The 12,468-nt window shown below is 44.0% G+C and overlaps 2 protein-coding genes across 4 annotated transcripts in view; one reads left to right on the forward strand and one right to left on the reverse strand.

Annotated features, from left to right (window-relative positions):
- Positions 1 to 12,468, reverse strand: part of LOC138950247 (uncharacterized) — a 796,434-nt gene that overhangs the window by 314,058 nt on the left and 469,908 nt on the right. The gene's annotated exons all lie outside the window — the stretch shown is intronic.
- The window catches only part of LOC138951294 (uncharacterized), a 31,426-nt gene continuing 27,973 nt past the window's right edge, over positions 9,016 to 12,468 (forward strand). Inside the window, exons 1-3 of the mRNA XM_070322923.1 lie at positions 9,016 to 9,310; positions 9,884 to 10,053; positions 10,724 to 10,846. Coding sequence (XP_070179024.1) covers positions 9,016 to 9,310; positions 9,884 to 10,053; positions 10,724 to 10,846 — 588 coding nt within the window. The remainder of the gene's footprint in view (positions 9,311 to 9,883; positions 10,054 to 10,723; positions 10,847 to 12,468) is intronic.

Here is a 12,468-nt window from a genome sequence, read left to right on the forward strand (position 1 = left end):
CTAAGTCATCTTCGTGTGTTTCCTACAGCTACTCCTAAAACCAGTGATAACAGACACGGGAAGTGTCGCCACATTGATTTGTTTGCTTTTGTGAATTTGTGTTGTGATTATCTTTTGTAAATATGTGCTGTGAATATTTGTGGTGAACGTCTGTCATACATTTTTTGCTGTGAATGTCGGTTGTGACTGTCAATTATAGTTCTATTGGGATTTTTTGTGTGAATATCTGCTATGAATTTCAGTTGCGAATTTCTGTTGAGAATTACTCATTTCTGCTGCGATGACGTGTTGTGAATTGCTGTTGGGAATTTCTTTGGTGAATATCTGTTGTAAATATCAATTGAGAATATTTGTTGTAAATATCTGCTATGAATTTCTGTTGTGAATATCCTTTGAGAATATGTGTTGTGAATATCGGCTATGAATTTCCGTTGCGAATTTAAGTTCAGAATTACTGATTTCTGTTTTGATGACGTGTTGTAAATTTCTGTTGTGAATTTCTTCGGTGATTATCTGTTGTAAATATCCATTGAGAATATGTGTTGTGAATATCTGCTATGAATTTTCGTAGCAAATTTCTGTTGTGAATTACTTATTTCTGTTGTGAATTTCTTCGGTGATTATCTGTTGTAAATATCCATTGAGAATATGTGTTGTGAATATCTGCTATTATCGCATTTTTACTGATCACATGACAAAAACAGCTTTTGTCATTGGTCAACTAGGAACTGTATATCAATTGACATCGCGCAGGAAGTTCCTAGTGAATTTGATATCGTGCAGGAAGTAGCTTTCCAATTCTAATTTTGAAGAATAAAATCTCACCTGAAGGAAACAAATGTCTCCTTTTTTTTTAAATCACAAATTCATAAAAGAAAAGTAATTGAATCAGAAAGATTAAGCTGTGCAATGAATAAAATCAAACTTTTCCCACCCAGCTTTAACAGAGAAGTAGTAGAAAAGAATGTTACAATCTTACCGACTGAGGTAGTTGGAACAGCCATAAACAAAGCTGACCTTGAAAGTACCAGTAGTGGCAGTACTTAGAAAACTGTGAGATCTCTTGCAGTGTTTCAGCGCACATCACTCACAAAAAGGCAGGAAATGAGCAGCCGATTTAAACAGTTCGCATCTGCATGAACCATTGTCCACCTTTCTTAGTCGTAGCCATACAACATCAACCGAACAACTTTCAGCATCTTTCACACAGTCACAGCGCCGTCGGAGGACGCCATTTTGGATGCGTCGTAAGCGAGACTGAGCTTCGACAACATTATTATGCAGTCCGCCGATACCGACAAATACCTGGAAGCTTTCTTGGGCACAGAAAATGAGCCAGAGGACTTTGCTGATACTGCCTGGCGCACTTCAGTTCCTGCCATCGTTCAGAATTGCCAAATCGAACAGTCAAAAAGAGTACGACTGAGGAAGTAACTGGGACATTCTTCGCTGTTCCTTCAAACTGGCAACTCCACTGAACTTGTTAGCCTTTGTTGGTGATCTGTTTCGACCGTATATTTTTGTTCTTTTTTCATTATAAATGCCTTATTTTGTCTGAGAAAAAGAACCAGTTACTGAAAAATAAAAGTAAGAGCAGCAAAGTTACGAAAGCAGGAAAAGACAATCCAACATTTCCAACATTAAATAATAATAATAATAATAATAATAATAATAATAATAAATGAGCATTTATATAGCGCAACATCATAACTTTACAATTATGCTCTTTGCGCTTGACACATTTAAAATTCAAACACAGTTATACAAGCATTTACATCTACATTCATAGTCAGCAACGCTTGATTAAAAGCATACACCATCAAACATACATTACAACAGATTCTTCCACTAATTAAGTAAAAAAAAACATGAATAAAATAGGTAGCAAAAACAAGGAAATACCAGCTGAATACCCTTAATCAAACAGAACGGGGTGTTGCAGGTAGCTCTGTTTCCTCCTTGGGGATGAAGCTACCAGGGGAAGAGATTGTGTTGGAGGTGCGGGTAGAGGGGTAGCCCTCCCGGTGCTCCCCCTTGGACCTCCCTAGTCTAGGACCCTGGGTCTTCGCGAGGTGGCCATTGTGGCGTAATCCCTCCGGACTAGCATAACGTTTCCCTATCCCAAGACCGACCGTGCGTGGTCTATGACCACATCCTCTACGAGGTGACCCTATCAACTAGGCAGCGCAAGCCCCTAGGCGAAACACGGCGGATCTAGAGGAGAGAACCTCGATAAAAAATTTGAGCTGCCATGAAGACGGAGCATGTTGGCTGAGGACAGCGGGCAGACCTTCTGTGCCGACACCCATCTACAGGAGAAAACCAGGCATGCACGCATCAAACCCAACATGGCCATACAAACAGAACATGTTATTAATACTGAAAAACAGCGCTAAATGTGTATACACATTATCACATTATCACTAAAACAACAAATACACTACATGTAGCCTACTGATGGACTGAGAAAACAAAATCAGGGGTTGTATTTCTTGAAGAGGTGCGTTTTAAGTGCTCGTTTGAATGCTTGGGGTGACTGAGAGTGGCGGATGTGAAAGGGGAGAGAATTCCAGTGTGTGGGTGCGCAGAAAGTAAAAGTGCGTTGTCCGTATGTTTTGGTTTTGGTGTGTGGAATTGTGAGGATGCGACAGTCAGAAGAGGCACGGAGTTGTCTTGCTGGAGAATAGACGGTGTGGATTTCAGAGAAGTAAGCAGGAGACAAGCCAGAAAAGAAGTTAAAGCAGAGGGTGGACAGTTTGTAGTCAATGCGGGCTTGAATAGGTAACCAGTGCAGTGTGTGAAGAAGTGGTGTTGCGTGATCTCGTTTTCGTGCTTTCAGAATGAGGCGTGCTGCCGAGTTTTGGACTTTTTGTAGTTTATGCAGGAGATACAGAGGACAGCCAGAGAGAAGAGAGTTGCAGTAGTCGAGTTTAGAAAGAACAAAGGCACAGACAAGAGTGTTAGTTGTTTGAGAGGAGAGTGTGTGGCGAATGGTGCTGATCTTACAAAGCTCAAAATAAGCTGCTCTACAGACTAACGATATATGTTTGTTAAGGGTCATGTCAGATGAAAGGGTGAATCCAAGGTTTCTAGCTGATGGGGAGAAAAGAATGTCGGTGTCGCCTACTTGAACAGAAACAGGTTGGGGAGAGGGAAATGTAGTGTTCTTCTTTTTGCACAGTAAGACTTCAGTCTTATCATCTTTCAGCAGTAGCCTCCCTTGCGTTTGTCTGACTTCTTAGGTAGGTTTATGATTCCTACTGTTCCGAAATCGAATGCGATAAAATTGTTATCGTTAGATTTGACTGTGATATCAACATTTATCAGTCTGAATGTCTCGAAAGGCTTCTCGACATTCAGACTGATAAATGTTGATATCACAGTCAAATCTAACGATAACTAATATGAATTTCCGTTGCGAATTTCTGTTGAGAATTACTTATTTCTGTTGCGAATTTCTTTGGTGAATATCTGTTGTAAATATCCATTGAGAATAATTATGTGTTGTGAATATCTGCTATGAATTTCCGTTGCGTATTTCTGTTGAGAGTTACTCATTTCTATTGCGAGTACGTGTTGTGAATTTCTGTTGTGAATTTCTTTGGTGAATATCTGTTGTAAATATCCATTGACAATATGTGTTGTAAATATCTGCTATGAATTTGTGTTGTAAATATCCTTTGGGAATATGTGTTGTAAATAACTGCTATGAATTTCTGTTGCGAATTTTGGTTGGGAATATCTGTTGTAAATATTCGTTTAGATAATGTTTTGGGAATATCTGCTACGAATTTCTGTAGTGAATTTATGTTGTGAATTTCTATTGTAAAATCTGTTGTGAATTTGAATTGTGAATTTCTGGTGTTAATGTCTGCTGTTGTGAATATCTGTTGTGAAACTCTGTTGCGAATGTATGTTGCAAATATATGTTCCAATCATGTCCAGAACGCAGAAGAAGAACGAGAAATTTCTTTAGTTTCAACACTAAAGAAAATCATGTTCGTTTCACAATGCAACGCTGTCAGTTCACCTTGAATACGTTGTTTCAATGTTAGTATCATATTCTCTATCAGAAAAAAAGGCCAATGTTTGAGTTATCTGCTCTTACGCCGGCTGTCGTCATCACTGTTGTCACGTAGGTGTGAAGTTATCTAGACATTGCTTGTCGGTCTTAACCTACACACGTACGGTGAGGAGGCTACTTGTAACAATGTGCATGGCTTGGTTTATCGTGTGCCTTGTATTGACCTACACACATACGGTGAGGAGGCTACTTGTAACAATGTGCATGGCTTGGTTTACTGTGTGCCTTGTATTGACCTACACACATACGGTGAGGAGGCTACTTGTAACAATGTGCATGGCTTGGTTTACTGCGTGCCTTGTATTGACCTACACACATACGGTGAGGAGGCTACTTGTAACAATGTGCATGGCTTGGTTTACTGTGTGCCTTGTATTGACCTACACACGTACGGTGAGGAGGCTACTTGTAACAATGTGCATGGCTTGGTTTACTGTGTGCCTTGTATTGACCTACACACGTACGGTGAGGAGGCTACTTGTAACAATGTGCATGGCTTGGTTTACTGTGTGCCTTGTATTGACCTACACACGTACGGTGAGGAGGCTACTTGTAACAATGTGCATGGCTTGGTTTACTGTGTGCCTTGTATTGACCTACACACGTACGGTGAGGAGGCTACTTGTAACAATGTGCATGGCTTGGTTTACTGTGTGCCTTGTATTGACCTACACACGTACGGTGAGGAGGCTACTTGTAACAGTGTGCATGGCTTGGTTTACTGTGTGCCTTGTATTGTCCTACACACGTACGGTGAGGAGGCTACTTGTAACAATGTGCATGGCTTGGTTTACTGTGTGCCTTGTATTGACCTACACACGTACGGTGAGGAGGCTACTTGTAACAATGTGCATGGCTTGGTTTACTGTGTGCCTTGTATTGACCTACACACGTACGGTGAGGAGACTACTTGTAACAATGTGCATGGCTTGGTTTACTGTGTGCCTTGTATTGACCTACACACATACGGTGAGGAGGCTACTTGTAACAATGTGCATGGCTTGGTTTACTGTGTGGGTTGTATTGTCCTACACACGTACGGTGAGGAGACTACTTGTAACAATGTGCATGGCTTGGTTTACTGTGTGCCTTGTATTGACCTACACACGTACGGTAAGGAGGCTACTTGTAACAATGTGCATGGCTTGGTTTACTGTGTGGGTTGTAACAATGTGCATGGCTTGGTTTACTGTGTGGGTTGTATTGTCTTTCTTCTTTCTTTCTCATAATTATGTCCTATCTTTAATTGTGTGTGTGTGGAGGGGAGGAATGTGTGTGTGTGTGTGTGTGTGTGTGTGTGTGTGTGTGTGCGTGTGTGTGTGTGTGTGTGTGTGTGTGTGTGTTATTCGTATTATGTGCTTTTGATGTCATTCTTCTCTCGGCTCACTGCCTCTCAAAGTTCCAGTCGATGATATGGAAGTATACAGCTTGTGTCGTTGTCTTATACATGCAAGATTCTATCAATAAAAATATTTTTTTCTAAGTAAATACACATTCATTTTGGTTAATATTTTGAATTGAGCGTAGATTATAATAGTGAAGATGTGCTTTGTATTTGCCCCAGGAGTTTATAATAGTGAAGGTGTGCTTTGTATTTGCCCCAGGAGTTTATAATAGTGAAGGTGTGCTTTGTAGTTGCCCCAGGAGCTTGGTAGCATGACAAAGGAAGGAAGCAGAAGCGGGAAGAGGATGGTGTGGGTCGTGTGGTTGTCGCTGTTGTTGCTGGCAAGTCCGGTGAGGGCGCGACTAGACAGACAGGTGTGCGAACCGCGGCAACCAACAGGTAAGTGTGTGTGTGGGAGGGGGGTGGCGGGGAGTGTGTGTGTGTGTGTGTATGGGGGAGTGTGTGTGTGTGTATGTGTGTGTGTGTGTGTGTGTGTGTGGGTGTGTGTGAGGGTGTGTGTGTGTTTGTAAGTGTGTGTGTATGTTTGTATGGGTGTGAGAGTGTGTACGTGTGCGTGTTTGTGTTTGTCGGTATATGCGTGCGTGCATGATTGCGTGCGTGCGTGTGTGTGTGTGTGTGTGTGTGTGTGTGTGTGTGTGTGTTATTTATTTGTTACACAAACATGTGTGTGTGTGTGTTTGTGTGTGTGTGCGTGTTTATGTGTGCGTGTTTGTGTGCGTGCGTGCGTACATTTCTTCGCAATTTATCATAATTTACATTATTTCAATCTGTATTGCTTGGGTCACGTATATTAAAACAAAACATGTCACGCACGCACACGCTGTTCGGCATCAACTCCCCAATGGCTGTGTAACGTACCCTAGCTAGGTACATTATTGTACCGAATATGGTGGAGGTACTCGAAGCGATTGAAATCTCGCTGCTGCTTATGTCCACAGCATCACCAGAAAGCGAGCCACAGCGTCCAGTTGTACCCGACACTTTTGAGGTGCACGTGGACTGCAAAATAGCCAATGCAAATCGCTCTACTGAGGTGCACGAGTACTACGACTACGCGAACAACAGGGGCGTCATGCACCAGCTTGAGTACGGGTCGCCCTACTATCTCTACTATGACTATGCTCAGAACGAGGCGCTCACGGTGTTTCCCAAGGAGAGTGAGTACATGTTCGGAAACAACTCTGTCGGCTATGTGTGGAAATAACTCTGTCGGGTATGTGTGGAAATAACTCTGTCGGGTATGTGTGGAAACAACTCTGAAAGAGCGAGCATTTTTCAAAGAATGTATTTCGTGCAGTCAGAACGGATTGTCTATGAACACAATTGGAAGCCACATTCTGGCGCTAGACCTAACTTTTTTTTATAATCTCAATGATAAATTGACAGCTTGTTACACAAAAATTCTTAAATCATAAAATAATTATTTTGTCATCAATACAAGATCAGTTCAACTCGAAGTTTTGAAAGTTTTAAAAAAGGGAGCCCGGAAGGAGGTGACAGGTCACGCAAGATCATGTTTCCCCAAGCAGGCGAATGTTCTTTGAAGCCAACCGCCGCCGATAAGTTCGTGTGAATCGCAGTCGTTTGTTGCATTTTAGATTCAGAAGTACACAATTACGTGCTATTGCAGATACAGAAAGTCGCATTGAAATCACAAACTGACGACGAAATTGTGAAAAATGGAAAGTGTGTGACACGGGTCCACGATGGCTCACGGGTAAAATAAACCACGAAATCTGGTGTGTTGTTTACGCAAGCTAAATAGCCATTAGAACGAACTCTGTCATTCAATGCTGTTAAATGCTATTGCAAGTGTATTTCATAAGGTTAAAAATGCTTTTTTCGTGAGAAGATTTGAATCGTTCTGTAAACCGTTTGAGACAGACTGGAAACCAGATGATGTTACATGGATTCGAATATAAACATTACAAATGTAAAAAAAAAAAAAAAAAAAGATTGGTGGCTTGTCGTCAGACCAGCATCTTTGTCGATCTGAGGTCCTTTTTTTGACATAGATATTACCCCTTTAACTGACAGATTACGATGACTATTAAAGGCTGTCTGGTAGTCTTCTCAGGCCACCACATTACATCTACAGAAAGTTGCTTTTCGCCTTAGATATTACCCCTTTAACTGACAGATTACGATGACTATTAAAGGCTGTCTGGTAGTCTTCTCAGGCCACCACATTACATCTACAGAAAGGTGCTTTTCGCCTTAGATATTACCCCTTTAACTGACAGATTACGATGACTATTAAAGGCTGTCTGGTAGTCTTCTCAGGCCACCACATTACATCTACAGAAATATGCTTTTCGCCTTAGATATTACCCCTTTAACTGACAGATTACGATGACTATTAAAGGCTGTCTGGTAGTCTTCTCAGGCCACCACATTACATCTACAGAAATGTGCTTTTCGCCTTAGATATTACCCCTTTAACTGACAGATTACGATGACTATTAAAGGCTGTCTGGTAGTCTTCTCAGGCCACCACATTACATCTACAGAAAGGTGCTTTTCGCATTAGATATTACCCCTTTAACTGACAGATTACGATGACTATTAAAGGCTGTCTGGCAGTCTTCTCAGACAACCACATTACATCTACAGAAAGGTGCTTTTCGCATTAGATATTACCCCTTTAACTGACAGATTACGATGACTATTAAAGGCTGTCTGGCAGTCTTCTCAGGCCACCACATTACATCTACAGAAAGGTGCTTTTCGCCTTAGATATTACCCCTTTAACTGACAGATTACGATGACTATTAACCCCTTCACTGCCCACCCCGTATGTAATACGTGGTCATTTTTAGTTTGTCGTACGCCCATAATCATACATGGGATTTGTGTCAACAACATTTCAGGACATTTCTGAAAACTAAATGGGAGGTAACCACTGTCCAACAACTTGTAGGGGTTCTAAACACAGTTCTTTCCCATATACCGTTCGGATAAGTTGCTAAAGTTGCTACCACGTGTTGAAAATGCTGTCATACTGTGGCAGTGAAGGGGTTAAAGGCTGTCTGGTAGTCTTCTCAGGCCACCACATTACATCTACAGGAAGGTGATTTTCGCCTGAGATATTACCCCTTTAACTGACAGATTACGATGACTATTAAAGGCTGTCTGGCAGTCTTCTCAGGCCACCACATTACATCTACAGAAAGGTGCTTTTCACCTTAGATATTACCCCTTTAACTGACAGATTACGATGACTATTAAGGGCTGTCTGGCAGTCTTCTCAGGCCACCACATTACATTTACAGAAAGGTGCTTTTCGCCTTAGATATTACCCCTTTAACTGACAGATTACGATGACTATTAAGGGCTGTCTGGCAGTCTTCTCAGGCCACCACATTACATCTACAGAAAGGTGCTTTTCGCCTTAGATATTACCCCTTTAACTGACACATTACGATGACTATTAAAGGCTGTCTGGCAGTCTTCTCAGGCCACCACATTACATCTACAGAAAGGTGCTTTTCGCCTTAGATATTACCCCTTTAACTGACACATTACGATGACTATTAAAGGCTGTCTGGTAGTCTTCTCAGGCCACCACATTACATCTACAGAAAGGTGCTTCGTTGAGCAGCTGTCGGGGGATGTAAACCGCTTCCTGTTTGGCTACAAGACAGCCAATGGGCGAGGACATGTCTTCTCTCCATCCGCAGCGCTACACGTTGGCTTTAGCGGCGCCACCACCACCTACCTGGGCTCCGGCTGGGCGCGGGGAATACGGGTACACACCTGGTACTCCTGTCAGTATGTACCCGAGTTTGACGCCTCCGTCAACGTGTACTGGTCTTTCACGGGTGAGTGGCGGGTTGAGAGGTTGTTTGTCACGTGTCACCAGGGTTGTGTTTCAATCGGAAGTTTACTGAGGTTGTTTGTCACGTGTCATCATGGTTTTGTTTCAGTCGGAAGTTTACTGAGGCTGTTTGTTCCTGAAGACAAGAGTTAATGCCACCACCACTCTCACTCCCTCTTCCAGCGTCACTGCATCTTAGTCCCAATTATCTAGGCATTCACACATTCATTCTTCCGTCCATCTATCCATCCATCCACCAATCAATCCTTGCACCCACCCATCCATCATCCATCCATCCACCCACCCACCCATTTATTCACCCATCTATTCATTTACCCATCCATCCATCCACACATCCATTTATTCACCCACCCATCCATCCGTTCAAAACAATATGGAAACAGACAAGTTACTGGTTTGCAAGCAGAATACACAGAAACCTTTAATTGGTGCGTTTATAATTGACCTCAAGCTTGCCCTTGCGACTAACTACATGTATATTCTGTGTGAGAACTGACGATGATACTGTTAGCGATTCGCACAACACATGTTGACAGCGAGTGTTTGCACTTTTCAGACCCTCGGAGCTGGGACACAGCGGTGGGGTACCCAGACACACCCGTCCAGTGCCGGGTAGCCGGGGTAGCCATCAACCAGAACGATCCCATGAACGGAACCCACACCTTCAGTCACACTTACGACTTTCTCCACTTCAAGAATTTCATCTCCAGGCGTGAAGTGTTTGAGGTGATGATGATGATTCTGCTGCTCCTGCTGCTGCTGATGATGATGATGATGAAGATGATGAAGATGATGAAGATGATGAAGATGATGATGATGAAGATGATGATGATGATGATGATGATGATGATGATGATGATGATGATGATGATGCTGACGATGATGATGATGTAATTATAGTTGTGGTTGTTGTTGATGTTGTTGTTGCTGTTGTTGTTGTTGTCCACTCTTCACGTCTCCAGTGTTGGCGGTGAAACGTTGATCTGCCCCCCGTCCCCTGGCCCTCCCCCCCACCCCATCCCTCCCCGGTCTGGAGAAGGGGTTGGGGTGGAGGTGGAGGAGGGGGGGGTGGAAGCAGTGTAGGAAAGGGCAATGGCTGGAGATGGGTGGACTGGTAGAGGAAATTATGGGGGCATGTTGCCGCCAAAACGTCATGATGGTTTATAGGTGCCGTATTTCCTTTTGTGTGACAGTAGACGTCGATGTGCTCTTAAAGGGGCGGCCCTTCTCTCGTGTGATAGTTAACGTCGACCTCGTATTAAAGGTGAGGTGCTTCTCTATTGTAGTAGTAGACACACACACATCGCGCTCAGTCCGGCTCGGCGTGAATTGTGATGGATCGTAGTGGAATGTGGTGGATTGTGATGGATGTGTGATGATGTTTGTGTTGACGCAGACCCCGGATGACGTGGTGTGTGCGGGCCGTGTTAACAGCCGGACTGTCCCTGACCTACCTGACGCCTTCTCATTCACAGTGGAGGTGGTCAACGTCCTGGACAAACAGGTGTCCTTTATGCAGGTAGGGTTCGAGTCCTTTACACCATGCCACATTCCTGAAGGCCCGGTAGCCCAACTGGTAGAGCTAGCACTGGACGTGTCATCCTAAGGTCGCAGGTTCGAGTCCTTTCCACCTTGCCACATTCCCAAAGGCCCGGTAGCCCATCTGGTAGAGCACTGGACTTGTCATCCTAAGGTCGCAGGTTCGAGTCCTTTACACCATGCCACATTCCCGAAGGCCCGGTAGCCCAACTGGTAGAGCACTGGACGTGTCATCCTAAGGTCGCAGGTTCGAGTCCTTTCCACCTTGCCACATTCCCGAAGGCCCGGTAGCCCAACTGGTAGAGCACTCGACTTGTCATCCTAGGGTCGCAGGTTCGAGTCCTTTACACCATGCCACATTCCCGAAGGCCCGGTAGCCCAACTGGTAGAGGACTGGACTTGTCATCCTAAGGTCGCAGGTTCGAGTCCTTTACACCATGCCACATTCCCGAAGGCCCGGTAGCCCAACTGGTAGAGCACTGGACGTGTCATCCTAAGGTCGCAGGTTCGAGTCCTTTACACCTTGCCACATTCCCGAAGGCCCGGTAGCCCAACTGGTAGAGCACTGGACGTGTCATCCTAAGGTCGCAGGTTCGAGTCCTTTACACCTTGCCACATTCCCGAAGGCCCGGTAGCTCAACTGGTAGAGCACTGGACTTGTCATCCTAAGGTCGCAGGTTCGAATCATTTACACCTTGCCATATTCCCGAAGGCCCGGTAGCTAAACTGGTAGAGCAGTGGACTTGTCATCTTAAGGTCGCAGGTTTACATCCAGGCCGGGACGGACAGGGGTCAACTTTATGTGCAGACTCAGATACGGTATCCATGTTCCACCCTCGTGTCACCACTGTGGCACGTAAAAGACCTCGGTCATTCTGCCATAAGTGCAGGTGGCTGATTACACCTAAACACGCACACACCTGGGTAGCGCGACTCTGTTGCTGCTAGCTTTCCACTGGGAGGAAGCGAGCTGAATTTCTCAGCGATGGGACAATAAAGTAATGAAAATAAAAATGAAAAGAAAATGAAAATGAAGGAGAAGTGAGGTACGCGGCGAACGGCGTGAGGCCCAGACAGCCAAGCATGCGAACGGCGTGAGGCCCAGACAGCCAAGAATGCGAACGGCGTGAGGCCCAGACAGCCAGACATGCGAACGGCGTGAGGCCCAGACAGCCAGACATGCGAACGGCGTGAGGCACAGACAGCCAAGCATGCGAACGGCGTGGGACACATACATCCAAACATGCGAACGAAGACTGAAAGAAACAACAAAGGAGAACAAATACCGTTAACAAAACTTTTTAACAGATACACTAACTCACTGTGACCTAACCTGAAAAGAAAAGCCCACTGAAAGATTGCTCAAACACGTCTTACCCAGGTACTTAAACCATATACCCCACTGCTCATCCACACCGGGCTATACAGTGACCTAGCTGGCACTGATTTATAGACAGTTCATACAAGTTATTAGAAAGAAATCAAACATAATTGTAAACCAATGACATGCAGGGTTCAGCCTTGATCGTGATGTAAAAGAGTATGGGTCATCGGACTCCACAACCAAATGCATGGTTCAGCTTTGATCATGATGTAAAAGAG

The sequence above is a fragment of the Littorina saxatilis genome, linkage group LG16 (genome assembly GCF_037325665.1).
Source record: "Littorina saxatilis isolate snail1 linkage group LG16, US_GU_Lsax_2.0, whole genome shotgun sequence".
NCBI lineage: Eukaryota > Metazoa > Mollusca > Gastropoda > Littorinimorpha > Littorinidae > Littorina > Littorina saxatilis.